Source organism: Rhinoraja longicauda, chromosome 35, assembly GCF_053455715.1.
Source record: "Rhinoraja longicauda isolate Sanriku21f chromosome 35, sRhiLon1.1, whole genome shotgun sequence".
Lineage (NCBI taxonomy): Eukaryota > Metazoa > Chordata > Chondrichthyes > Rajiformes > Arhynchobatidae > Rhinoraja > Rhinoraja longicauda.
In genome coordinates, this window is record NC_135987.1 from 19,865,810 (window position 1) to 19,893,693 (window position 27,884).

Below are 27,884 nucleotides of genomic sequence, written 5' to 3' on the forward strand. Positions count from 1 at the left end.
TTGCTGAGTTACTCCAGCTTTTTGTGAAATAAATACCTTCGATTTGTACCAGCATCTGCAGTTAATTTCCTACACTGATAAAATATAATGTAGGGAGGAACTGCAGATGCTGGTTTAAACCGAAGATAGACACAAAAAGCTGGAGGAACTCAGCGGGACAGGCTGGGAGAGAAGGAATGGGTGATATTTCAGGATGGGACCCTTCTTCAGACTGATAAAATGTAGGGACAGGCAGCATCTCTGGAGAGAAGGAATAGGTAACCCGTCCCCTGACTCTCAGTCTGAAGAAGGGTCGAAACCTAAAACGTCTCCTGTTCCTTTTGAGGCCCTGCCTCTTGCAGAACCCTTTGATAGTGAGGTCAGTGCCTTTCAGCCTGAAGAAGGGTCTCGACCCGAAGCGTCACCCGTTCCTTCTCTCCAGAGATGCTGCCTGTCCCGCTGAGTTACTCCAGCATTTTGTCTCTGTCTTGTGATAATGTAGGCCCTGGTCTCATCGTTCTCTGATCGCCCATTTGTTTGCTGCTTCGGTCGGTGTAAGACGTGCCGTCTCCCCTCCACCTACGCGAAGCACAAGGAGAATCCAGACGTGGTGGCAGGCAATCACCGGCCAATTAGAGGCACAAGAGTGGTGCTTGTGTAGGTGCGGCAAGGTTGTGGCCTGTCTGTTGTCATGAATTCATTACAAGCTCCCCTGTCCCGCGCCCAGCGATAAGGAGAGATTTGCGAGCGAGATGTGCAATTCTGCTTACTTCAAAGTTGTAAATCAAATTTAGCTGGTAAATAACAGTTTGTCTTTGCGCTAACTTAACCTGCTTAGGAGGGATTTGAACCATGAAATGCAGCAATGAAAATTAGCTACAGTTGCGTTGTGCGGGAAAGTGCTGTGGATTTGTGGGAAGTGGAGTGCTGACTTTGGCTGTAGGTCTGCCTTGTTATATGATCTGCCTCTCCCTCGGACTGCAGCAGTAATGTGGCCTCTCACCTCCCAGTTAATTTCCCTCCAAATCCAAATAGTTCCAGCAGCAGGGCCTCACGTCCCGTCAGATTGTGGCTTCCCATTGGTCATGTTTGCCAGAGGTTTTCATGTTTCATTTGTTTGAGTCATGAAGCACAGGTGAAAGGTCTTCGCGCATTGTGCACAGCCAGCTCCGAGACACTGTTCCATGAACGCACCACTCAGCAAACCGTGGGTAGACAGGCACAAAATGCTGGAGTAACTCAGCGGGCCAGGCAGCATCTCAGGAGAGAAGGAATGGTTGACGTTTCAGGTCGAGACATTTTGTGTCTACCTTCGATTTAAACCAGCGTCTGCAGTTATTTTCCAACACACTCAGCTAACTGTGGTGCTTGCTTCTACACCTTGTGTAGGAAGGATCTAAACTAAATTGTGGTGCATCAGGTTCATGGACAAAGTCAAATGTCCTCAATGAGGTACAATCCATGAGGTGAATCACACATGGTGGAGTAGACTTGATGGGCCGAATGGCCTAATTCTACTCCTATGACCTTATGAGACGTGTTGGATTTCCTCAGTCTTCTGAGGAATCCTCAGGTGGTCCACATAGCCACTCCATACACAACAACAGCCTGGTGTCTTTGTATCTCTGACCCCAATCTAATTTCCTGTAGCCTTTGAAACTTAGCAGAATGGTCATGCACCATGCACAGGAAGGTTTAGATTTTTCACCGGGTCCGAGGCCGCCCAGCGATCCCCGCACACTAACACTATCCTACACCCACAAGGGACAATTTTTACATTTACCAAGTCAATTAACCTACAATCCTGTACGTCTTTGGAGTGTGGGAGGAAACCGAAGATCTCAGAGAAAACCCAGGCCGGTCACGGGGAGAACGTACAAACTCCGTACAGACGGCGCCCGTAGTCAGGATCGAACCTGAGTCTCCGGCGCTGCATTCGCTGTAAGGCAGCAACTCTACCGTTGCGCCACCGTGCCAACACAACCTCAAGGAGAGAGTGGAGGGGGTCGTAGAGGAGTGTAAGCTCAAGGGTGAGGATTTTACATGGGAGGTGTCTCTGAATCAAGATAGACACTAAATGCTGCAGGTCAGACACCATCACTGGAGAGAAGGAATGGGCGATGTTTCAGTTCGAGACCCTTCTTCAGACAGAGGCAGTGTAGGTGAACACATCACAGACACATGTGCACAAACACAGACGCATACGCACAGAACACAAAACATGTACAACACACACAGACACAAACACACACACAACACACACTTACACAGGCCCATACACCCCCATGCACACCCACACACACACACAACTAAAAGCATACGCACACACAAATACACATCCTTGCATGTAACTCCATACGCACATTCACACCCACACGGCAAACAGCACACACACACATCGACACACACACACACCCACATACACACCCACATACACACCTACACACACTGACACACACCCACACAGCAAACAGCATATACACACACACAGGCGCACACACACACCGACACACACACCCACACACAGCAAACAGCATATACACACACACACACACCAACACACACAGCAAACAGCATATACACACACACACGCACACACACACCCAACAAACACCACACACACACACACTGACTAGACACACACACGCGTGCACACACTGTGCTGCTGACGTGACATCCCAGTCTCCTGCCCACAGCCCAGTTTGGATTGTACTCCTGCCCGTCACCTTGCTGACTCTGGCTTGCCCTGGCAGCTTGGCTCTGTGAACATTGGGCTGTGTCTGCAAGTGGGTCCGTCCGTGTGTGAGCATGCGTGCGACTTGTGTACGCATGGTGTGTGTGTGCCTGGTGTGTGTGTGTGTGCCTGGTGTGTGTGTGTGTGTGCGTGCATGGTGTGTGTGTGTGTCTGTGCGTGTGTGCATTGTGTGTGTGTGCATTGTGTGTGTGTGTGCATGGTGTGATGTGTGCATGTGTGTGTGTGTGTGCATGTGTGCATGGTGTGTGTGTGTGCGTGCGTGCGTGTGTGCACACACCTACACAGTGTGTGATCTGGGAGAGCCTGGGGCAGTTTCAGATTACCAGCATGTGTGCAGGGACACAATGGCACAGCCTCTGTGCTGGAGGCCAGCAAGGGATGGCCAGCCCTCTGCTCCCAGCCGGCCCCCCTTTGTCTGCCAGCCTTTCACAAAGAGCAGCCAGCAGCTGGGGGCGGCTTTTACACCATCCACCACCAGGAGGTTTATTAAAGAGAATTTCCTTTCCTCAAGTGTCTAATGATTGAATTAACCTTTAACCCTTGCCCCTCCAGCTTCTGGCGGCATTGTATGTTGCGTGGCCATAGCAGCGGTCAGCCATTGGTAGCTGTGGCAGGGTGGTCAATCAGTACCAGGCCGTGAGGGGAATGGGGGGGGAGGCAAGGGGCTCCATTAGAAGTGAGAGGAGAGGCGAGGGGGGGGGGGAGGCAAGGGGCTCCATTAGAAGTGAGAGGAGAGGCGAGGGGGGGTGGAGTATTTCTTGCAGGAGCGCAGTGCGTGCAAGGGATGTGATCTCCGGATTGCCAACTGCGTGTGTGTCGGCAACACATCGATGATCAATAACTGTGCTCGGTCAAAGTGCTGGAGTAACTCAGCGGGACGGGCAGCATCTCTGGAGAGAAGGAACGTCCGGGCGACGTTTCGGGTCGAGACCCTTCTTCGGACTTATCGCCCAGAGACGCCGCCCGTCCCGTCCCGTCCCGCCGAGCTACTCCAGCGCTTTGTGTGTCTCTCTTCGGTCTGGACAGGCATCTGCAGCTCCTTCCTGCACACTGCGCTGGGTCAGGCAGGTTGTGTCGGCCCTGTGGGGGCCCCGTTGGGAAACAGTGGCTGAGTATTTGCAGTGTGCGTGTGTCACGCCTTAAAGAGGCCGATCTGTACAATTTGTGAAGGGAACTCTGACTCCGGCAGTGAACAGAGTCACCTGGTGGTGTGTTGCTGGAAGAATTGGCTTCGCACACAAACCCCAGCCTACCATGTTGAAGTCTCTGTGCATCATTTAATCAGACATTTGGCTTTTCGTTCCCCGTTGCTGAACCTAGAAAATATTAAATCTATTGACTTGGAAAAGATTGCTTTGACGTTTCCCGCAGCCTTTCCTGCATGTAAATGTCTTTCATGTGTAAACAATGCTTACGCGTCCAAATGCAGCGTAGTATCTGGAGCACAGCAGCCAGCTGGGCCAGTGTTTGCAGCCGACCACAACACAAAGTGTTGGGAGTCACTCACAGGGTCAGGCAGCAGCTCGTAAAACAGAGCGAGTTTTGGTCCTGATTTTGCCGGGCAGATTTAAATTGACAAGCCGTGATTGACCTGGAGATGAACTCTCCATTTGCACTCAAACCATCAACTAACCCCAGCCTGCTCACTGGCTCAGCGGTAGAGTTGCTGCCTCACAGCGCCAGAGACACGGGTTCGATCCTGACTGCGGGCGCTGTCTGTACGGAGTTTGTACGTGACCCGCGTGGGTTTTCTCCGAGATCTTCGGTTTCCTCTAGAAGGATGAGAGGGGATCTTATCGAAATGTATAAGATTATTAAGGGGTTGGACACGTTAGAGGCAGGAAACATGTTCCTAATGTTGGGGGAGTCCAGAACAAGGGGCCACAGTTTAAGAATAAGGGGTAGGCCATTTAGAACTGAGATGAGGAAAAACTTTTTCAGTCAGAGAGTTGTGAATCTGTGGAATTCTCTGCCTCAGAAGGCAGTGGAGGCCAATGCTCTGAATGCATTCAAGAGAGAGCTGGATAGAGCTCTTAAGGATAGCGGAGTCAGGGGGTATGGGGAGAAGGCAGGAACGGGGTACTGATTGTGAATGATCAGCCATGATCACATTGAATGGCGGTGCTGGCTCGAAGGGCCGAATGGCCTCCTCCTGCACCTATTGTCTATTGTCTATTGTCCTCCCCCACTCCAGAGACGTACAGATTTGTAGGTTAATTGGCTTGGTATTAAAATGTAAATTGTCCCTAGTGTGTGTAGGATAGCATTAGTGTGTGGGGATCGCTGGTCGGCGTGGACTCGGTGGGCCGAAGGGCCTGTTTCTCTAAACTAAACTACACCAGCACCCTTCTCCCCAGCGCATTGGAAGAAGCCTCAAACGTGGAGGTCTGGTGTCGGCAGAAATATCCAACATGGAGACTCGATTCCCTGGGAAACACGATTCTTTGAAGATGTTAACAGAAAATCGCCCAGCAGGTCAGGCAGCATCTGTGGAAAGAGCAGCCTGGTTAATGTTTCAGAAACACCGTTGGACCATTGAGATCAGAGCCGCATTGTCATATCTGAGAAAGAGAGAAGAACTGAGAAGGATCTCCCGGTTGCCAAACACTTTAACTCTCCCTCCCCCAATTCCCACACTGACCTTTCTGTCCTGGGCCTCCTCCAGATTGTAGGAACAGCACCTCGTATTTTGCTTGGGCAGCTTACACCCCAGCGGTATGAACGTTGACTTCTCCAACTTCATCTAATACCTCATCCGCACAAAAATCTCAGACAGATGAAGGTCACAAGCTTCATTGTAGCGGGGAGTCCCAGAGAGACTGGTCCCTGCAGAAAGGGAGGAAGAGAAGAGAAGATGAGGAACACCCAAACTTGCACACAAACAATCACAGGGAGAACGTATAAACTCCGTACAAACTGCACACTGGGTTTTCTCCTGGTGCCCCTGTTTCCCCCCACACTCCAAATGCACGCATGTTTGTAGGTTAATAGGCCTCTGTAAATTGCCCCTAGTGGTGGTGCTGGCTCGAAGGGCCGAATGGCCTACTCCTGTACCTATTGTCTATTGAAGGTATTTATTCACAAAATGCTGGAGTAACTCAGCAGGTCCGGCAGCATCTCGGGAGAGAAGGAATGGGTGACGTTTCGGGTCGAGACCCTTCTTCAGTCTGAGAAAGGGTCTCGACCCGAAACGTCACCCATTCCTTCTCTCCTGAGATGCTGTCTGACCTGCTGAGTTACTCCAGCATTTTGTGAATAAATACCTTCGATTTGTACCAGCATCTGCAGTTATTTTCTTATACCTATTGTCTATTGTGTCGGATAGAATGAGGGTACGGGTCATTGTTGATCAGCACAGACCAGGTGGGCCGAAGGGCCTGTTTCCGCGCTGTACCACTAAACTAAACTAAAGTAAGATTGTGAAACGGTGTGAGCCTAACACTGTTGAGGCACGGTCTGTCGGATGACGCTGAACTTTGTGTTCACGTGTGACTTAAAACCAGGTCCTCCTGACAAACAGACATACAGACACCAGCCACAGACACCTGCTAATGCAGAGATGGGTTTTCACACTGGTAACTTTGAAAACCAGTGCAAATGCTTATCGGCATCGAATAATACCTTTCGAGCGCGGGATTTTGTGAGCTGCCTGTTTTTTAGACGCCCGTGAGATGGACAGACCCATCCTGAAGACAGACACAAAATGCTGGAGTAACTCAGCGGGCCAGGCAGCATCTCCAGAGAGAAGGAATGGGTGACGTTTCAGGTCGAGACCCATCTTCAGACTGAGTCTGCCTGCTGCATGAAGCCAAGCGGGTAGAAGTGAAGTCTGGAGAGCACTTTGTTCATCAGAGAAACGCAAGCTCTCTTTGAATGAAAGGCTTTTTACTCCCGGCTTCCTAATCCACACAGAACAGATCTCTCGGTGACTGCAATCACCCTTGGGGTTTGGGCTGGTCAGGGGATCGGAGAGGGGGAGGAGGAGGAGGGTGTGATCACATGCATCGGCATCTCATGATCCCATGATTTCATCATTCCTCCCTGCTTGCTCCAACCTTTCTTGGATTCTGATTTGAAGCCGGTGGTTTGGATTGATGTGGAACCATGGACAATGGACGAGAGACTTCCCCAGCGCTGGCCTTTTCAAACTTCCCTCCCTCTTTTGGAAACTTTCACCCAACTTCCCACCCCAATTGTCACTGGAATAGCCATGAGGGGCTAGGGATCAAGGGATGGCAGGCACGGGTTACTGACTGTGAATGAACAGCCACGATCACAATGAATGGCGGTGCTGGCTCGAAGGGCCGAATGGCCTCCTCCTGAACCTATTTTCTGTTTTCTATGTTCCACATTGGCAAATAATGGAGATTGGCCATGAATGTGCGAGCTGGGTTAGACTCGATGGGCTGAATGGTCCTCTTGTAGTTTCACTGCATTGTGTCTTAACTCTGGCCGAAAACATATTCAGATACAATACGGAAGATGGGACCTGTTACTTATACAGTAACAATGTAAAATAAAACTCATAGCTCCCACACGCATGCTCTCACTCTCTGAGCGTTCCCATTCCCTCATGACCAGGCAACCTCACAGCTGAACGTCTAACCTCTGACTAACTTCAAGTAGCCCTCACCCTCCTTCTCACCTCCCCGTTAACTGACCAGTCTTACTGCCTCCGACTACATTTTATCAGTCTGAAGAAGGGTCCCGACCTGAAACGTCACCCATTCCTTCTCTCCCAGCCTGTCCCGCTGAGTTACTCCAGCTTTTTGTGTCTGTCTTCGGTTTAAACCAGCATCTGCAGTTCCTTCCTACACATTTTATCTCTGTTTGCTTTGCTGTCACCTTCTACATCCTCCTTGATCTCTATTCATTGGTCTTGTTTTCACACCTTACAATTCCTTATCTTTACACTTCCCCATCTATGCACCACCCACTCCCCTGCCCTGAGGTATCACAAAGTGCTGGAGTAACTCAGCGGGTCAGGCAGCATCTGTGGAGAACATGGATAGGTGACGTTTCACAGAGGGCTGGAGTAACTCAGCGGGTCAGGCAGCATCTGTGGAGAACATGGAAAGGTGACGTTTCACAGAGTGCTGGAGTAACTCAGCGGGTCAGGCAGCATCTGTGGAGAACATGGATAGGTGACGTTTCACAGAGTGCTGTAGTAACTCAGCGGGTCAGGCATCATTTTTTCACAAAATGCTGGAGTAACTCAGCAGGTCAGGCAGCATCTCTGGAGAGAAGGAATGGGCGACGTTTCGGGTCGAGACCCTTCTTCAGAATCTACCAGCATCTGTACCAGCATCTGCAGTTACTTTCCTACCCACTCCCCTGACATCAGTCTGAAGAAGGGTCTCGACCCGAAACGTTACCCATTCCTTCTCTCCAGAGGTGCTGCCTGTCCTGCTGAGTTACTCCAGCATTTTGTGTCTATCTGCGGTTTAAACCGGCATCTGCAGAACTTTCTTACACAGTCTTTCGGCTTATCCCCTTGATCGCTCTGCTTTTCTCCTCTCACAGGCATTACCCCCCGCCCCCTTCCCTGCAGTTTTTCAGGTTTCTTTCATTTCCTACTCAGTTCCGACAAAGAGACTTTGACCAGTAATACAAACGGTTCCTCTGCTCACAGGGTGGTCTGACATGCTGAGTATTTCCTGCAGTTTCTGTTTTTTTATTTACATTTTGAATCATAAAGTTTATTGGAGTGATAACTTCAAGAGGCAAGAGTGTTTCACTGACACATGTACCGATAAAGGAACAGTGAGAGTTTTACTTGCAGCATGATAGCAGGTCAGTAAGCATGATAGGACATGGCACGACACGATACGATAGGACTTTATTTATCCCAGAATTGATCTGCCAACAGTCATGAAAACACAAAAACACAAAATAGATGAAACAATAATACTTACAGATAATGTAAAATAAATATGAGTGTTAAAAAAGACTCATTCTTTAGTACATAGTTTGCTACCAATCGTCTCCATGTTCCTCAAAGACACGGTGGCACTGCGGGGCGGCACGGTGGCGCAGCGGTAGAGTTGCTGCCCCACAGCGCCAGAGACCCGGGTTCGATCCCGACTACGGGCGGAGTTTGCACGTTCTCCCCGTGACCGCGTGGGCTTTCTCCAGAGTCCCTGCTCACCCCAGTTTGTAAAGATTGAGTCCGCCAGCTGAAGAAGACTTTGATCGTGGTTGTCAAAGTGACGGTACATCAGCCTGAGATAAGACTGCACTGCTAAATCATTAGAAGCAGAATCTCTTGGCTCCATGAGATTCTGGAGACAACAGTATGAGAACAACATGAGCTAGAGGCAGTGTGACCCAGCTGCACCAAGATTCCTGAGGATGAGTGAGTGAAGAAAGCTAACATGGGAGGAGTTCTTGCCAACGTCTTTACGTGTGGTCACATTGCCAGAGACCTTCTCTCCAGAGATGCTGCCTGTCCCGCTGAGTTACTCCAACATTTTGTGTCTATCTTCGGTGTAAACCAGCATCTGCAGTTCCTTCCTGAACATACACTCACACACACACAAGCACGCACGCACGCACGCACACACACATGCTGCTGCCTCACTTCGCCAGAGACCCGGGTTCGATCCCGACCTCGGGTGCTGTCTGTGTGGAGTTTGCACGTTCTCCCCGTGACTGCGTGGGTTTTCTCCGGGTGCTCCGGTTTCCTCGCACATCCCAACGACGTGAGGGTTTGTAGGTTAATTGGTCCTCTGCATATTCCCCCCAGTGCAGATGCTGGTTTAAATCGAAGGCAGACACATTAACACTATCCTACACCCACTAGGGACAATTTTTTACATCTACCCAGCCAATTTAACCTACATACCTGTACGTCTTTGGAGTGTGGGAGGAAACCGAAGATCTCGGAGAAAACCCACGCAGGTCACGGGGAGAACGTACAAACTCCTTACAGTGCAGCACCCGTAGTCAGGATCGAACCTGAGTCTCCGGCGCTGCATTCGCTGTAAAGCAGCAACTCTACCGCTGCGCTACCGTTTCGGGCTTTGCCATTCGATGTTTAAGAATGTTTTAGTTTGCCTGAAACGTCCAGTTGGTACTAAATCTCACTTTGAAGGTGTCACAGAAGGCGGTGGAGGCCAAATCAATGGATATCTTTGAGGCAGAGATAGATAGATAGATTCTTGATTAGTACGGGTGTCAGGGGTTATGGGGAGAAGGCAGGAGAATGGGGTTAGGAGGGAGAGAGAGATCGGCCATGATTGAATGGCGGAGTAGACTTGATGGGACGAATGGCCGAATTCTGCTCCTATCACTTATGAACTTATGAATAAAGAGATCTGCTGCTTTTTATTTGGAATTAGGTCCAGATTCGAACACGTGTTGGGATTAAAAGCAGGGATTTTGCTCTCAAAGCAATTGGAGTAAAATGCTACATTTTCCCAGCTGCTTGAAAATCATTTGAAAGATGCATGGATGAAGTGATGGATGGACACTGGGCCCAGGGCTTGCTGTTCATTGTTGTGTAGGCTTGCCAACATCCTCGCTCCCAAAGGAGGGACAAAGGGTGACGTCACCGCCCCGCACCCCACGTGACCTCACCCAGCCAGCGGCCACGTGCTCCCGCTCCACCAATGGCGGCCGCCATTGGTGGAGCGGGAGCACGTGGCCGCTGGCTGGGCGAGGTCACGTGGGGCGCGGGGCGGTGACGTCACCCTTTGTCCCTTATTTGGGAGTGAGGGAGTTGGCAACCCTACTAATATGGGACAAGGGAGGTCCCGTACGGGACAAACCAATTTTAGCCCAAAATACGGGATGTCCCGGCTAATACGGGACAGTTGGCAACCCTAGTGCCAGGGGTGGTGGTGGAGGCAGAGACATCAGTGGCATTTTAAGAGGGTTATAGATAGGCATATGTAAGTACAGAGAATAGAAAGATATGGAACACATGTCGGCAGATGAGATCACTTTAACTTGGCATCATGTTCGACATGGACATTGTGGGCCGAAGGGACCACTGTGCTGTACTGGTCTATGTTCCAAATAAAGATCTTCACCCAGAGTGTTGTGAATCTGTGGAAATCTCTGCCACAGAAGGCAGTGGAGGCCAATCCACTGCATGTATTCAAGAAGGACTTAGAAGGATGAGAGGGGATCTTCTCGAAACGTATAAGATTATTAAGGGGTTGGACACGTTAGAGGCAGGAAACATGTTCCCAATGTTGGGGGAGTCCAGAACAAGGGGCCACAGTTTAAGAATAAGGGGTAGGCCATTTAGAACGGAGATGAGGAAAAACCTTTTTCAGTCAGAGTTGTAAATCTGTGGAATTCTCTGCCTCAGAAGGCAGTGGAGGCCAATTCTATGAATGCATTCAAGAGAGAGCGAGATAGAGCTCTTAAGGATAGCGGAGTCAGGGGGTATGGGGAGAAGGCAGGAACGGGGTACTGATTGTGAATGATCAGCCATGATCACATTGAATGGCGGTGCTGGCTCGAAGGGCCGAATGGCCTCCTCCTGCATCTATTGTCCAACAGAGAGTTAGATTTAGCTCTTAGGGCTAACGGAATCAAGGAATATGGGGAGAAAGCAGGAACGTGGTACTGATTTTGGATGATCAGCCATGATAATGTTGAATGGCGGTGCTGGCTCGAAGGGCCGAATGGCCTACTCCTGCACCTATTTTCTGTTTCTATGTCTATCTGCAAAAAGGCAAAAAGGCTGTGAAGTTCCTGAGTCAGCCTGTTTGTCTCTCAAACCCCCACCCTCACCCCACCTCCCGTAGTGACTGTGTTCTGTTTTTGCTTCTTGCAGAGTGGAAAAAGTTTAATGGCTGACAGGTAGAAGGAAGGAAGCGAGGATAAAGATGAACACCGTAACCTCCATGGACAGACACATCCAGCAGACTAACGATCGTCTGCAGTGTATTAAGCAGGTAAGCAGGAGAGCCAGCCTCTCCAGCCGACCCATGCATCGTTCACCACTCCTGCCTCACCACGCAACAGCTTAACTGTCATGAGTAGGAAGGAACTGCAGATGCTGGCTTCAACCGAAGATATAGACACACAAAATGCTGGAGTAACTCAGCGGGACAGGCAGCATCTCTGGAGAGAAGGAATGGGTGATCCTTCAAACTTCAGACTGAAGCGTGCAGCGTAGGTTTCCTAGGTTAATTCCCGGAATGGCGGGACTGTCGTATGTTGAAAGACTGGAGCGACTAGGCTTGTATACACTGGAATTTAGAAGGATGAGAGGAGATCTTATCGAAACATATCAGATTGTTAAGGGGTTGGACACGTTAGAGGCAGGAAACATGTTCCCAATGTTGGGGGAGTCCAGAACAAGGGGCCACAGTTTAAGAATAAGGGGTAGGCCATTTAGGACTGAGATGAGGAAAAACATTTTCAGTCAGAGAGTTGTGAATCTGTGGAATTCTCTGCCTCAGAAGGCAGTGGAGGCCAATTCTCCGAATGCATTCAAGAGAGAGCTAGATAGAGCTCTTAAGGATAGCGGAGTCAGGGGGTATGGGGAGAAGGCAGGAACGGGGTACTGATCGAGAATGATCAGCCATGATCACATGGAATGGCGGTGCTGGCTCGAAGGGCTGAATGGCCTCCTCCTGCACCTATTGTCTATTGTCTATTGAAGAAGGGTCTCGACCCGAAACGTCGCCCATTCCTTCTCTCCAGAGATGCTGCCTGTCCCGCTGAGTTACTCCAGCATTTAGTGTCTGTCTTCGGTGTAAACCAGCATCTGCAGTTCCTTCCTGCACACACACACACACGCAAACGCACGTACACACACACACACACACGCACGCGCATGCACACACACATGCACACGCATGCACACACCCACATGCGCAAATATATATATATATATACACACACATGTACACGCATGCACACATACACACACACACATGCACAAATATATATATACACACACACACACACATGCACAAATATATATATATATATATATATGCACACACACACACACGTAAAACACAAACATTAATTGTGCATAATAACAATAATGGTCTATGTAGTTCAGAGCGTAATGGAGGTTGTAGTGTTTGATAGGCTGGTTGCACAGTCAGGATCAGTATCTGTGTGCTCCCCCTCAGGCTAACCCTCGCTGACGTCAGCTGCCTTATCTCACATCACAGTCCCTCGATGCATGTTGGGATGAGTGGGGCGATTGTATTTTGTTATTCTTCCACAGGATGTGGAGGTTGCAGGCAAGGCCAGTATGTGTAGCCCATCTCCGAGTGAACCTGTGGTGGTGAGCCACCCTCTTGGCCATCCACTGTCCACCTGATCTAGATCTCAGGTGGAGGAGGAGATGGTTCGTCCATGGGTCGAGCATGTTGACTCCATATCTGCCAAATCCATTCAAATCAGGCTTCAAGCCTGGGGCGTCTCCACCCAAGAATTCTCCTTTCATTCTTCTTCTTTCGTGTTCATCTCCTACGTTTCAAATGTTACATCACTGTCATCATCCGTCCTCAAAAGGGTGTTAGCTTCCGGCGACGATCAGTGGGAGCCATCACTTGTACAATAGATGGTGGTGGTGGTAGCAGAATTAGCTCAGGACACTTCCAGTTTCCAGCCCCGCGACGTGGAAGCTTCTGCTACCGGGCCTTCCTCTCATTAATAATAATAATAATAATCCATTTATTTTATATAGCGCCTTATCACATGCTCAAAGCGCTTTACAAAAACAATTAACATAGAAACAAACAGACAAACTATCCTGACGGAAAAGCGGTGAATACACAACGCCAGCGTCCTCTCACGTCAGGGTCCGGCAGTAGACATTAAAAAGCACAAGACACACAGATATAATTTTTTACACAAAACAGCCATCACAGTGATTGCTCAAGGCATACCCTCACTGTGATGGAAGGCAAAGTCTTATCTCCTCCTCATTCTTCTCCCGTGGCGCCACGAGGTGATCGAGGCTCCCAACTTTTTGAAGCCCCCACCGGGCGATGGAAAGTCCCAGGGCCGAGCCGAGCAGGCCGATGAAAGTCCTGAGCCCCCACCGGGCGATGGAAAGTCCCAGGGCCGAGCCGAGCAGGCCGATGAAAGTCCTGAGCCCCCACTGGGCGATGGAAAGTCCCAGGGCCGAGCCGAGCAGGGCGATGAGAGTCCTGAGCCCCCACCGGGCGATGGAAAGTGCTGCGGCCGGGCCACGCAGGGTGATGAAGGGCCTGCGGGCGGGTTGATCGTACCTCGCGCTTCGGGACGGTCGAAGCTGCTACGGCTGGAGCTCCCAAAAGCCGGTCGCCAGCCAGGGACCTGCGAACTCCCGATGTTGCGGTCTGCAGGGCCCACGGCCGAAGCCTCCGAGATGGTAAGTCCAGGCCCTGCGACCGGAGTCTTTGAGGTCGATCCCAGCTGGAGGCCGCCGACTCCACGATGTTAGGCCGTAGCGCGAACGGAGATACGACACGGTAAAGGTCGCATCTCCGTTGAGGAGGAGATTTGAAAAAAGGTTTCCCCCAACCCCCCCACCACCCCCCTACATACACAGAATTAAAAATAAAACAAAACGTACATTTAACAACGACAATGACAAAAAAACGAAGAAAAAAAACGGAGAGACTGCCGGTGAGCCACAGCTGCAGAACACAGCCACGCCCCCTTAGAACAATGTCAGGGGTTCTGGGGAGAAGGCAGGAGAGTGGGGTTGAGAGGGAAAGATAGATCAGCCATGATTGAATGGAGGAGTAGACCTGATGGGCCGAATGGCCTAAATCTGCTCCTGGAACTTATGAAGCCCACCGCGTTCCAAACGAGGTTAGCCCCACCATCCCAGTACCATCCTGGCTTCGTTATTGCCAAACTACAAACGAAGGAATCCAAACCCAAACACAACCAGGCAGCCCGCTCTCGCCTGAAGCCCAATTTCAAGTGCGTTAACGTGTACGAAGGAACTGCAGATGCTGGTTTACACTGAAGATGGACACAAAATGCTGGATTAACTCAGCGGGACAGGCAGCATCTCTGGAGAGAAGGAATGGGCGACGTTTCGGGTCCAGACTCTTCTTCAGATTCATTCTTTCTCTCCAGAGATGCTGTCTGACCTGCTGAGTTACTCCAGCTTTTTGTGTCTATCTTCATGTGGGTTGTTGCTTCTTCGATGCAGAAGTGGTGAGGGTGATCTCTGAGAGTTCTCCCCCTCCCAAAGTGCTGATTTCCTCCGTCCTTATCTGCGTGAAACAGCATGTTCTCAAACCCACAACTGGAGATGATGCTCCACTCACTGTGGGCCACAGCTGGGAGCAAAACAAAGGACACCTTATCTCAGCCGGTTTACCAAAAACGACTGCGCTCTCTGCCAGCTACTGAATAATAGATAAGGAAGTCAGAACATGCTGTGTCGATGCATCTGTGCGTGTGGTGTGTGTGCACGCATCTGTGTGTGTGTGTGTGTGCGCGCATGCATCTGTGTGTGTGTGTGTGTGCATGCATCTGTGTGTATGCATGTGTGTGTGTGATGTGCACACATCTGTGTGTGTGTGTGTGCGCGTGTCCACGCATCTGTGTGTGTGCACGCATGTGTGTGTGTGTGCACGCATCTGTGTGTTTGTGTAGGCGTACATGTGTGTATGTTTTTCTGTGTGTCTGTGTGCATTCTGTGTGTGTGTGTCTGTGTGTGCATTTGTGTTTGTATGTGTCTGGGTCTGTGTCTGGGTTTACGTGTGTGTATACATGTTTGTTTGAGCGTATGTACGTGTGTCTTTGTGTGAGTGCATGTGTGTTTGTGTATGTGTGTGTCTGTGTCTGGGTTTACGTGTATGTATACATGTTTGAGCGTATGTACGTGAGTCTTTGTGAGTGAGTGCATGTGTGTTTACGTGTTTGTGAGAGGAAGGTTTTTTTAATTGAATTGTAAGATGCAGCATGGAAACAGACTGGTCGGTCCACCTACTAATTGTACAGAATGTTTCTGACACCTCACCTAGAATACTGCGTGCAGTTTTGACCCCTAACCTAAAAAGTAGATCGAGCAACAGAGGAGACTGGTTCCCCAGGCTAATCCCTGGAATGAGAGAGTTTCCCGACCAAAATCTACCTCATCGTAGTTGCCTGCATTCATTGGAGTTCAGACATGTTAGATCCTTAGGGGACTTTTAGTTTAGTTTAGAGATACAGCGCGGAAACAGGTCCTTCGGCCCACCGAGTCTGCGCCGACCAGCGATCCCCGCACACTAACATTACCCAAACGCACACTAGGGACAATTTACAATTTTACCGAAGCCAATTAGCCTGCAAACCTGTACGTCTTTGGAGTGTGGGAGGAAAGCGAAGATCTCAGAGAAAACCCACGCAGGTCACGGGGAGAACGTACAAACTCTGTACAGACAGCGCCCATAGTCGGGATCGAACCCGGGTCTCTGGCGCTGTGAGGCAGCAACTCTACCGCTGCGCCACCCCAAGCTGGATCATTAGAAGTATTTAAAGTGGTGGCGGATGGATATTAGATAGATTGAGGAATAGTGGGATTTGGGGAAATGGTACAGAAGAGGATGTTGAGGTCAGCATAGACCGGTCATAGAACATAGATCATATTGGACGGTGGCACAGCGGTAGAGTTGCTGCCTTACAGCGAATGCAGCGCCGGGTTCGATCCTGACTACGGGCGCTGTCTGTACGGAGTTTGTACGTTCTCCCCAAGACCTGCGTGGGTTTTCTCCCAGATCTTCGGTTTCCTCCCACACTCCAAAGACGTGCAGGTTTGTAGGTTAATTGGCTGGGCAAATGTAAAAATTGTCTCTAGTGGGTGTAGGATAGTGTTAGTGTGCGGGGATCGCTGGGCGGCGCGGACCCGGTGGGCCGAAGGGCCTGTTTCTGTGCTGTATCTCTAAATCTACCCTGACATTCCTGTGTATGTTTTATGTTGTTGTTTGTCTCACTTTGTGTCAGCAACATTTTGATTTCCAAATTTTCCAAGATTGTACATGTTGTCCATGAACGGTAAGATTGCCAAGTTGATCAAAGCAGGGAACATTGCATCAGAACCCAACCTTATCTTCCCATCTGCCTCACTCTGACATAAACACACCCTCGCTCACAGTTACGTGCACACAAGGATATTTGTACACATCCTTCCACGTCTACATGTGCTTGTGTGCCTGCTGTTGAACAAACACACACACACTAAACACACAAACGTGCACATGCACGCACAGATACACGCACACATACGAACACGCATACACCGCACACAGATATACACTCAGAGATACGTACAGACCAACAAGCTTGCACACAGACTCACCCACGTGCACACTTGCACACACACACTTGTGCACACTCACACACATACACACTTATGCACATGCGCACGCCCACACATGCGCATGTGTGAGGCCAGACCACACTGGGCCGAACCACACCACACCACACCGAACCACACCAGGCCACACCACACTAGGCCACACCACACTAGGCCACACCACACTAGGCCGAACCACACCACACTGGGCCGAACCACACCACACCACACCAGGCCACACCACACTAGGCCACACCACACCACACTAGGCCACACCACACTAGGCCACACCACACCGAACCACACACACCACACCACACCACACCAGGCCGAACCACACCAGGCCAGCTGTCCACCAGCCAGTGCGGGCAGGCTCCAGGCCGGCCTGCTCCGGCCCGCGGGTGTTTGTGTTTTCCGCCGGCTAACCTGCCCCTCTGTCCTCTCCGCAGCACCTCCAGAACCCGGCCAACTTCCACACCGCCGCCACCGAGCTGCTGGACTGGTGCGGAGACCCGCGAGCGTTCCAGCGGCCCTTCGAGCAGAGTCTGATGGGCTGCCTGACGGTAAGACCACCCACCCCCCTCCCCTCCCCTCCCCTCCGTGCCAGGCCTCACTGCCCAGTGGGCATGGTGAAGTGGACACTGGCCTCTCCCTCTGTGGCTCGGCCCATTCACACCAGCCCCCCCCCCTTCGTCAACCCCCCTTCACCCGTCCCTCCTCCCACCCCCACCCATCCTCCCTCCACCCCTTCTCCCCCCAACCCTCCTCCACCCCCTCCTCAACCACCCCCCACCTGCACCCCCTCCTCCTCCCCCCCCCCCCAACCCTACACTGTCCGGACCTACACTGTCCGGACCTACACTGTCTGGGCCTACACTGTCCGGGCCTACACTGTCTGGGCCTGCACTGTCTGGGCCTACACTGTCCGGACCTACACTGTCTGGGCCTACACTGTCCGGGCCTACACTGTCCAGACCTACACTGTCTGGGCCTACACTGTCCGGACCTACACTGTCTGGGCCTACACTGTCTGGGCCTACACTGTCCGGGCCTACACTGTCCAGACCTACACTGTCTGGGCCTACACTGTCCGGACCTACACTGTCTGGGCCTACACTGTCTGGGCCTACACTGTCTGGGCCTGCACTGTCTGGGCCTACACTGTCTGGGCCTACACTGTCCGGGCCTACTCTGTCTGGGCCTGCACTGTCTGGGCCTACAATGTCTGGGCCTACACTGTCCGGACCTACACTGTCGGGGCCTACACTGTCTGGGCCTACACTGTCTGGGCCTGCACTGTCTGGGCCTACACTGTCTGGGCCTACACTGTCTGGGCCTACACTGTCTGGGCCTACACTGTCTGGGCCTACAATGTCTGGGCCTACACTGTCCGGACCTACACTGTCCGGGCCTACACTGTCTGGGCCTACACTCTCTGGGCCTACAATATCTGGGCCTACACTGTCCGGACCTACACTGTCCGGGCCTACACTGTCCGGGCCTACACTGTCCGGGCCTACACTGTCTGGGCCTACACTGTCTGGGCCTACACTGTCCGGGCCTACACTGTCTGGGCCTACACTGTCTGGGCCTACACAGTCTGGGCCTACACTGTCCGGTCCTACACTGTCTGGGTCTACACTGTCTGGGCCTACACTGTCTGGGCCTACACTGTCTGGGCCTACACTGTCTGGGCCTACACTGTCCAGACCTACACTGTCTGGGCCTACAGTGCCCCCCGGGCCTAATACGGGACAAGCCAATTTTGCCCAAAATACCGGATGTTCCGGCTAACACGGGACAGTTGGCAACCCTAGTCAGAGCAGACTCATTTGTCCAAAGGATGCAAAGTGCTGGGGTAACTCAGCAGATCGAGCATCATCGCTGGAGAAAGCGGACAGGTTGGGACCCTCCTGTACACCAGCATCTGCAGTCCCTCGTTCCCACATTGGGCCAAGGGGCATGTTTCCATGCTGCAGTTAACTATGGCTCGGTGACTGTATATCATCATTTTTACATGAAGAATGATGTTTAGATGGACCATGGACCATGACCATGCATGGCATCAGACGCCTGCCCAGAGCAATGTTATTTTAATTACAGATAGTGTCCTGCCATTTCCTTTGACCTGCACTGCAGCCATTAGAAACCGATTAGCTTCGTAGTTTATTGTGTTTGGGAGGCAAATTAAAACCCATTTAACCTCTTGGCGTTGTTACAACTTTAGCATTGTGAGAGGTCTCTGTGCAGTTCACCACTAATGAGTGGGACTGGAGATTGTGTGGAACATGTCGATGCTTAAAGCCAAGGCTGCATGTATTGCGTATATATGTAAGGGGCGGCACGGTGGCGCAGCGGTAGAGTTGCTGCCTCAAAGTGCCAGGGGCCCAGGTTCCATCCTGACTCCGGGTGCTGTCTATACGGAGTTCGTACGTTCTCCCCGTGGCCTGCGTGGGTTTTCTCTGGGAGCTCCAGTTTCCTCCCACGGTCCAAAGACGTCCAGGTTTGTAGGTTAATCGACTTGTGTAAATTGTAAACTGTTCCCAGTGTGTGTCGGATAGTCCTGGCGCACGCACTGGGTGATCGCTGTTCAGCACGGTCTCGGTGGGCCTGTTTCTGTGCTGTATCTCTAAACGAAACTAAAAAAAAGTGCGTGCCTCTGTTGGACTAAATAAGCCACTGCTTGTACTGTGGAGGTGCAGAATTCAATTGAATTAAATTCAGTGAAGTTCTTTGCTTGCGTATCCAAGGTATGCAAATAGGTGCCCAGAAAGGTTGCTTACAAAGTTACAAAGTACCCACGCGCCAGGTTCCCTGTTGTTCATCCCCACCCCCCCCACCCCCTCCTCACACCGGTCCCCCACCTCCACGCTGGTCCGTCCCCCCACCACGCCGGTCCCACCCCCTCCACGCCGCCCCCCCTCCACGTCGGGTCCTCCATTGTCCATTGTTCTTCCCCCTCCTCCTGAGTTGTTGTGGTCAGTATTTCCTGCTACTGGCTCTACTGAACCCCCATGCTGACGTTGGAGAGTGTTGTGCCCTATGTCTTTACTCCACCCATTCTCTCGAAGTCCCTTGCGAAGGATTATCTTCTTGACAAATTGGAGGAACAGCACCTCATATTTTGCCTGGGCAGCTTGCAGCCCAGCGGTATGAACATCGACTTCTCCAACTTTAGATAGTTCCTCTGTCCCTCTCTTCCCCTCCTCCTTCCCAGATCTCCCTCTATCTTCCTGCTCCACCTATATCCTCCCTTTGTCCCGCCCCCCTGACATCAGTCTGAAGAAGGGTCTCGACCCGAAACGTCACCCACACCTTCTCTCCTGAGATGCTGCCTGACCTGCTGAGTTACTCCAGCATTTTGTGAAATAAATACCTTTGATTATCTTCGTACTTTTGATTAACTGAAAGATGCAGCATTGAAACGCCCCTTGGCCCACTGAGTCCACACTGCCCATTAATAGCCCGTTCACACTAGCTCTATGTAATCCCACTTTCCCATCCACTCCCTACACACTGGGGGGCATTTATTAAGGGCAATTAACCTACAAACCCGCACAGCTGCGAACTATATTCTCACTCTGGGTCTTCCCCTTTGCTTTATCTATTGTACTTGAGTTTGACTTGAGAGTATTTATGTATAGATAGACACAAAAAGCTGGAGTAACTCAGCAGATCAGGCAGCATCTCAGGAGAGAAGGAATGGGTGACGTTTCGGGTCGAGACCCTTCTTCAGACTCGTAGCGAGTCTGGGTTAAAACGTGGTCGTAGAGTTGGAGGGCAGGAGGAATCACACAGAGGGGGAGCAGAGAGAGAGCTTGTTGCTAAACTCTCGTCGAAGAGAGGAGGAGAACTTCTTCAAAGTAGACACACCTTGAGGAGAAATCGCACTGGAGTCACCCACTCCTGCAAGTTGTGTAGGAAAATAACTGCAGATGCTGGTACAAATCGAAGGTATCACAAAATACTGGAGTAACTCAGCGGGACAGGCAGCATCTCAGGAGAGAAGGAATGGGTGACGTTTTGGGTCGAGACCCTTCTTCAGACGGTTGGACATTCTTGGACAGCAAGCCAAACAAAGTTTTCTACTGCGCCTTGCGTGCACGTGACAATAATAAACCAAAACTTAAACCTGGCTGTGTCGGGAGGATCTGCAGATGCCGGTTTAAACCTTAGATCGACACGAAAAGCTGGAGTAACTCAGCGGGACAGGCAGCATCTCTGGAGAGAAGGAATGGGTGACGTTTCGGGTCAAGGGCCGAAGAAGAGTCTTGTCCAGAAACGTCACCCAGCTGGCAAGGAGGAATGGATGACGTTTTGGGTCCATACCCTTCCTCACCCGCTCCCTCTCTCCAGAGATGCAGCCTGTCCCGCTGAGTTACTCCAGCTTTTTGTGTTGATCTTCGACATAAATCTCGTCGTTTATTTTGAGCTCGAAGCCAGTTCGATGACAGAAGCAAACAGGTCTGCCCTCTTGTGGTGAACGTAATGATAGCAGATGAGTGTTTCAAGCTGACCCTGTTTATATTGGCGATCACACCACTCTGGCTTGGCACATGAGTGTCCCACCATCCAATATCTTACCCCAGACCCGTGACACTATCGTGGTGGTATAACTCGACCCAGCACCCTGCGGTTTGTTTTGTTTAGTTTAGTTTAGAGATACAGCGCGGAAACAGGCCCTTCGGCCCACCGAGTCCGCGCCGACCAGCGATCCCCACACATTAACACCACCCCTACAAACACTAGGGGCAATTTACATTTATACCCAGCCAATTAACCTACAAACCTGTACTTCTTTGGAATGTGGGAGGAAACCGAAGATCTCGGGAAAAAAACCACGGGGAGAACGTACAAACTCCGTACAGACAGCACCCGTAGTCAGGATCGAACCCAGGACTCTGGTGCTGTAAGCGCTGTAAGGCAGCAAATTTACTGCTGTGCCACCGTGTCCCCCCAATAATCTGAGTTCTGAGCCGGTAATCCAGGGGTCTGAAGAACTCAATTTAAAGAAGGGTCTCGACCCGAAACGTCACACATTCCTGCTCTCCAGAGATGTTGCCTGACCCGCTGAGTTACTCCAACATTTTGTGTCTGTCTTCGATGTAAACCAGCATCTGCAGTTCCTTCCTACGCAATAATCCAGGGATCCAAGGTTCAAATCCTGTGAGGAATTTAAATTTAAGTAATTAAATAAAGTAGATTAAAAAAAAACAACCTCAGCATTGGTGACCAATTAAATCACAGATTGTTTTTAAAATGCATCTGGTTCAGAGATTGCAATCTGCCATCGTTACTCCGGCCTGTCCATGTATCCTGACGTTGGGGGTCATGTGGTCAGGCACCGTGGGGTGGCACGGTGGCGCAGCGGTAGAGTTGCTGCCTTACAGCGCCAGAGACCCGGGTTCGATCCCGACTACGGGTGTCGTCTGTACGGAGTTTGTACGTTCTCCCCGTGACTGCGTGGGTTTTCTCCGAGATCTTCGGTTTCCTCCCACACTCCAAAGATGTACAGGTTTGTAGGCTAAGTGGCTTGGTCCCGAGTGTGTGGGATAGTGTTAGTGCACAGGGTGATCGCTGGGTGGCACAGACTCGGTGGCTCGAAGGGCCTGTTTCCACATGGTATCTTAAAAGTCTAAAGTAAAGACTCAGGCCAATTAGAGCTGGGCATTTCTTACTAGTCTTGCCCATAATGTCCACATCCATGAACACATAAAGAGATACTAATCCCAGTGTTGTACCTCAGCTGAGAGATTATGAATTTGCAGGGTGACATGGACAGGTTGTGTGAGTGGGCGGATGCATGGCAGATGCAGTTTAAAGTGGATAAGTGTGAGGTTATCCACTTTGGTGGTAAGAATAGGAAGGCAGATTATTATCTGAATGGTGTCAAGTTAGGAAAAGGGGACGTACAACGAGATCTTGGTGTCCTAGTGCATCAGTCACTGAAAGAAAGCATGCAGGTACAGCAGGCAGTGAAGAAAGCCAATGGAATGTTGGCCTTCATAACAAGAGGAGTTGAGTATAGGAGCAAAGAGGTCCTTCTGCAGTTGTACAGGGCCCTAGTGAGACCGCACCTGGAGTACTGTGTGCAGTTTTGGTCTCCAAATTTGAGGAAGGATATTCTTGCTATTGAGGGAATGCAGCGTAGGTTTACTAGGTTAATTCCCGGAATGGCTGATTGTGAATGATCAGCCATGATCACATTGAATGGTGGTGCTGGCTTGAAGGGCCGAATGGCCTACTCCTGCACCTATTGTCTATTGTCTATTACTGTGCAGTCTCCAGAAAAACAAATGTAAGGATGTGGATGCAAGGAACTGCAGATGCTGGTTTACAAAAAAAGATGCAAAGTGCTGGAGGATGTGATCATTCAAGACAATAGGTTACTGGTTTCTCTACAATGTTAGTTTAGTTTGGAGATACAGCGTGGAAACAGGCCCTTCGGCCCACCGACTAGTGACCACCTGTACACTAGTTCTATCCCACACACTAGGGACAATTTACAGAAGCCAATTAAACAACAAACCTGCACGTCTTTGGGATGTGGGTGGAAACCGGAGCACCCGGAGGAAACCCACGCGGTCACGGGGAGAACGTGCATACTCCGTACAGACAGCACCCGTAGTCAGGATCGAACCTGGGTTCCTGGCGCTGCAAGGCAGCAATTCTACCGCTGCGCCACCGATCCTTTTAAATCATTCCCCTCTCACCTTAACCTTATGTTGATTCCTCAACCGTGGATAAAAGGACTCTGTACATTCATACTATTTAATCCTCTCGTGATTTTATACATCGCACTAAGATCACTCCTCGGCCTCCTGAAATAAAGTCCTAGCCTGCCCAAACTCTCCCAACAGCTCAGACCGTCGAGTGCTACCAACATCCTTGTAAATCTCACAGAATCTCACACGTGCAAACTCCATACGGACAGCACCCATAGTCAGGACTGATCCCGGGTCTCTGACGCTGTGAGGCGGCAACTCTACCGCTGCGCCACCGTGCAGCCCCAATCTGATGGAGAGAAAGAAGAACTATGGAGATGCGAATCTTCCACCTCACCCTCTCCTTCCCCCCCTCATGATGGTTGGGTTCAGGAACCCTCTGCCCGGGTTATTTGATCAGACAACATGATTAGTTGCTACTCACTGAATCACCAAAAATAATTATGTGTAAGAAGGAACTGCAGATGTACAATGAAGATAGACACAAAATGCTGGAGTAACTCAGCGGGACAGGCAGCTTCTCTGGAGAGAAGGAATGGGTGACGTTTCAGGTGGACACTTCAATATTTTGTGTCTATCTTGACCAAAAATAATTGCCTGTAAGAAAGAAGCTTCAGGAGCAAGCTACTTTGACCAAAAGTTCGAGGCAGTAAATTTGCACATCAGTCCATTTGTATTAAAATTTTAAACAGACAAGTCCGTGGTGGACAAGATGTAGCTGGTCAATCACATCATCGTTCTGTTGCTGCAGATCTAGACACAGGTAGCCCAAGAAGGAAAGTTAACAGAGATGCATTTAATTTTATAAGGCACTGGTCAGACCGCATGGGGAGTGCTGTGAGCATGTTTGGGCCCCATATCTGAGGAAGGGTGTGCTGGCTTTGGAGAGGGTCCAGAGGAGGATTTCAGGAATGATGCCAAGAATATTTGGGTTAACATATGATGAGCGTATGTCGGCACTGGGCCTGTACTCGCTGGAGTTTAGAAGGATGAGGGGGGACCTCATTGAAACGTACAGAACAGTGAAAGGACTGGATAGTGTGGATGTGGAGAGGATGTTTCCACTAGTGGGAGAGTCTAGGACCAGAGGTCATAGCCTCAGAATTAAAGGGCGTTCCTTTAAACCTGCCCTGTCCATGTACCTGTCTAAATGTTTCTTAAACTTTGTGATAGTCCCTGCCTCAACTACCTCCTCCGGCAGCTCGTTCCATACACCCACCGCCCTTTGTGTAAGAAAAGTTGCCACTCAGGTTCCTATTAAATCATTCCCCTCCTCTCCTTAAACCTAAATCTATGGGTACTACCGCTGTTGATTGTGGTTATAGTGCCCAAGATTATAGGAAAACAAACTGCAGATGTTCGATTAAATCGAAGGTAGACACAAAATGCTGGAGTAACTCAGCGGGTCAGGCAGCATCTCAGGAGAGAAGGAATGGATGACGTTTCGGGCCGAGACCCATCAGTCTGAAGAAGGGTCTCGACCCGAAACGTCACCCATTCCTTCTCTCCCGATCTGGTGCCCAAGTTTATGATCAGATCTCTGATTTATGAGCAAGATGCTTCTTTATTTTACTGCTTGAGATTCCAAGATATTTTTACTGCTGTCATGGGATTTTGATTATCCTTTTTATAATTGCCACTGTTGAGATGGCTGAACACACCCAATGGTAGTTCCTTGGATTTTTACAAGTGGGTGGGAAATCATCATCCATAACTCCCCTTTATTCCCTGCCAACGGTATCACAGTAACATCCAGCGATTGATGCAGGGGACTAATGTTATGACCAATGCCGCGAGCAGACTCGTCCCTGGCCAATAGCATTAAATATGAATAAATGCCTCTGTACTCTACTCCATTAAACACCACTGCTGTTGACAAGAGATGGATTTCCAGATGCACGTGTTTGTGTGACTGATTTTTATTGAGAGGGGACTAGGGTTGCCAACTCTAGCACTCCCAAATACGGGACAAGGTGACGTCACCGCCCCGCGCCCCACGTGACCTCGCCCAGCCAGCGGCCACGTGCTCCCGCTCCACCAATGGTGGCCGCCCGGGCCGGGAGGCGGGTTGTGCAGGAAAAAAAACTGCAGATGCTGGTTTAAATCGAAGGTAGACACAAAGTGCTGGAGTAACTCAGCGGGTCAGGCAGCATCTCTGGAGAGAAAGAATGGGTGACGTTTCGGGTCGAGACCCTTCTTCAGACTCAGAAGAAGGGTCTCGACCCGAAACATCACCCATTCCTTCTCTCCAGAAATGCTGCTGCCTGACCCACTGAGTTACTCCAGCATTTTGTGTCTATCAAGGCTGCACTGCTTATTTGAAGCCATGTCTACCATTTAAATTTTCATTCTCTGTGTGGTATTAAAGGCGTCCATTTGTATTTGATAACAGTACCAGCTTGCGTCTGGATTTTGGATCCTGTCCTGTGAGATTTACAAGGATGTTGGTAGCACTCGACGGTCTGAGCTGTTGAGAGAGTTTGGGCAGGCTAGGACTTTATTTCAGGAGGCCGAGGGGGGATCTTAGTGCGATGTATAAAATCACGAGGGGATTAAATAGTATGAATGTACAGAGGCCTTTTATCCAGGGTTGAGGAATCAACATAAGGTTAAGGTGAGAGAGGAATGATTTAAAAGGATCGGTGGCGCAGTGGTAGAGTTGCTGCCTTGCAGCACCAGTGACCTGGGTTCGATCCTGACTACGGGTGCTGTCTGTACGGAGTTTGTATGTTCTCCCCGTGACCTGCGTCGGTTTTCTCCAGGAGCTCCGGTTTCCTCCCACACTCCAAAGACGTACAGGTCTGTCGGCTAATTGGCTTGGTATAATTGTAAATTGTCCCTAGTGTGTATTGGATAGTGTAAGTGTATGTGAGATCGCTGGTCGGCACGGACTCAGTGGGCCGAAGGGCTTGTTTCCGTGCTGTATCTTTAAACTAAAAGGGAACCTGAGAGGCAACTTTTTCACTGGGAGGGTGGTGGGTATGTGGAAAGAGCTGCCATAGGAGGTCGTTGAGGCAGGTAAGGTAACAACATTTGAAAGACATTTAGACAGGCTCATGGATAGGAAATGTTTAGCAGGATATTGGACATGCGCAGACAAATGGGACTGGGATCGGGCATCTTGGTAGGCTTGGATAGAGTGGAAGTGGAGAGGATGTTTCCACTAATGGGAGAGTCCAGGACTAGAGGTCACAGCCTCAGAATTAAAGGACGTTCTTTTAGGAAGGAGATTTGGAGGAATTTCTTTAGTCAGAGGGTGGTGAGTGTGTGGAATTCTTTGTCACAGAAGGCTGTGGAGGACATCAATGGATATTTTTAAAGGCAGAGATAGATAGATTCTATCTTCAGATTGATGGCGTAGATGGGAGAAAGCTGGTGAAGATAGATGTGGGTGGGCCAAAGCCTGGCAAGTGATAGGTGGACACAGAGTGCTGGAGTAACTCAGTGGGTCAGGCAGCATCTCTGGAGGACATGGATAGGTGACATTTCACAGAGTGCTGGAGTAACTCAGTGGGTCAGGCAGCATCTCTGAAGGAAGAGGATGGGTGACGTTTTGGGCCGAGACCCTTCTTCAGACTGAGAGTCCATACAAACAAGCACCTGTAGTCAGGATGGAACCTGGGTCTCTGGCGCTGTAAGGCAGCAGCTCTACCTGCTGCCCATTTGGTGTTTAATCGAGGAATTCTAGTCAGCGTTCAGCTTGTGGGCGATGTATCTTCAAATAACATTACAGACCAGTTAAAATTGAAAGAGATTTCATTGGCACACTCCCTCGTCTCTCAATTATTATAATTTATCTCTTATGTGCAAAGACGTCTATTAAGTGTGTGGAAGAATTAGTTGAGCATTACCTCACCCTGGAGGCACTGACGTGTTCACGTCACTTTGGCCCCAGACTTGTGAGGATTTATGTGTGCGTCTGACAGTGTTTTACCTGAAGGGTGTGTATTGATGGTTGTTTACAGATTAACACAGTGTACTATGATCTCCCGATGCCATCAACACACATCTGCAGAGTTGTAAGCTGCCTGGCTGTGTCATCTTCACAGCCTTATTGCGATTAGACAAACAAACTTCATCTCATAGGACATCGGAAGAACGTAGAACGAGAATGAGGAAAAACCTTTTCAGTCAGAGAGCTGTGAATCTGTGGAATTCTCTG

General features: G+C 50.2%; 1 protein-coding gene across 8 annotated transcripts in view; it reads left to right on the plus strand.

Moving 5' to 3' along the window:
- The window catches only part of zmiz1a (zinc finger, MIZ-type containing 1a), a 334,001-nt gene that overhangs the window by 181,658 nt on the left and 124,459 nt on the right, over positions 1 to 27,884 (plus strand). For all 8 annotated transcript variants that reach the window (XM_078428564.1, XM_078428560.1, XM_078428561.1 and 5 more), the window contains exons 3-4: positions 11,523 to 11,643; positions 17,447 to 17,560. In XM_078428564.1, coding sequence (XP_078284690.1) covers positions 11,575 to 11,643; positions 17,447 to 17,560 — 183 coding nt within the window. In that variant the 5' untranslated portion in view covers positions 11,523 to 11,574. The remainder of the gene's footprint in view (positions 1 to 11,522; positions 11,644 to 17,446; positions 17,561 to 27,884) is intronic.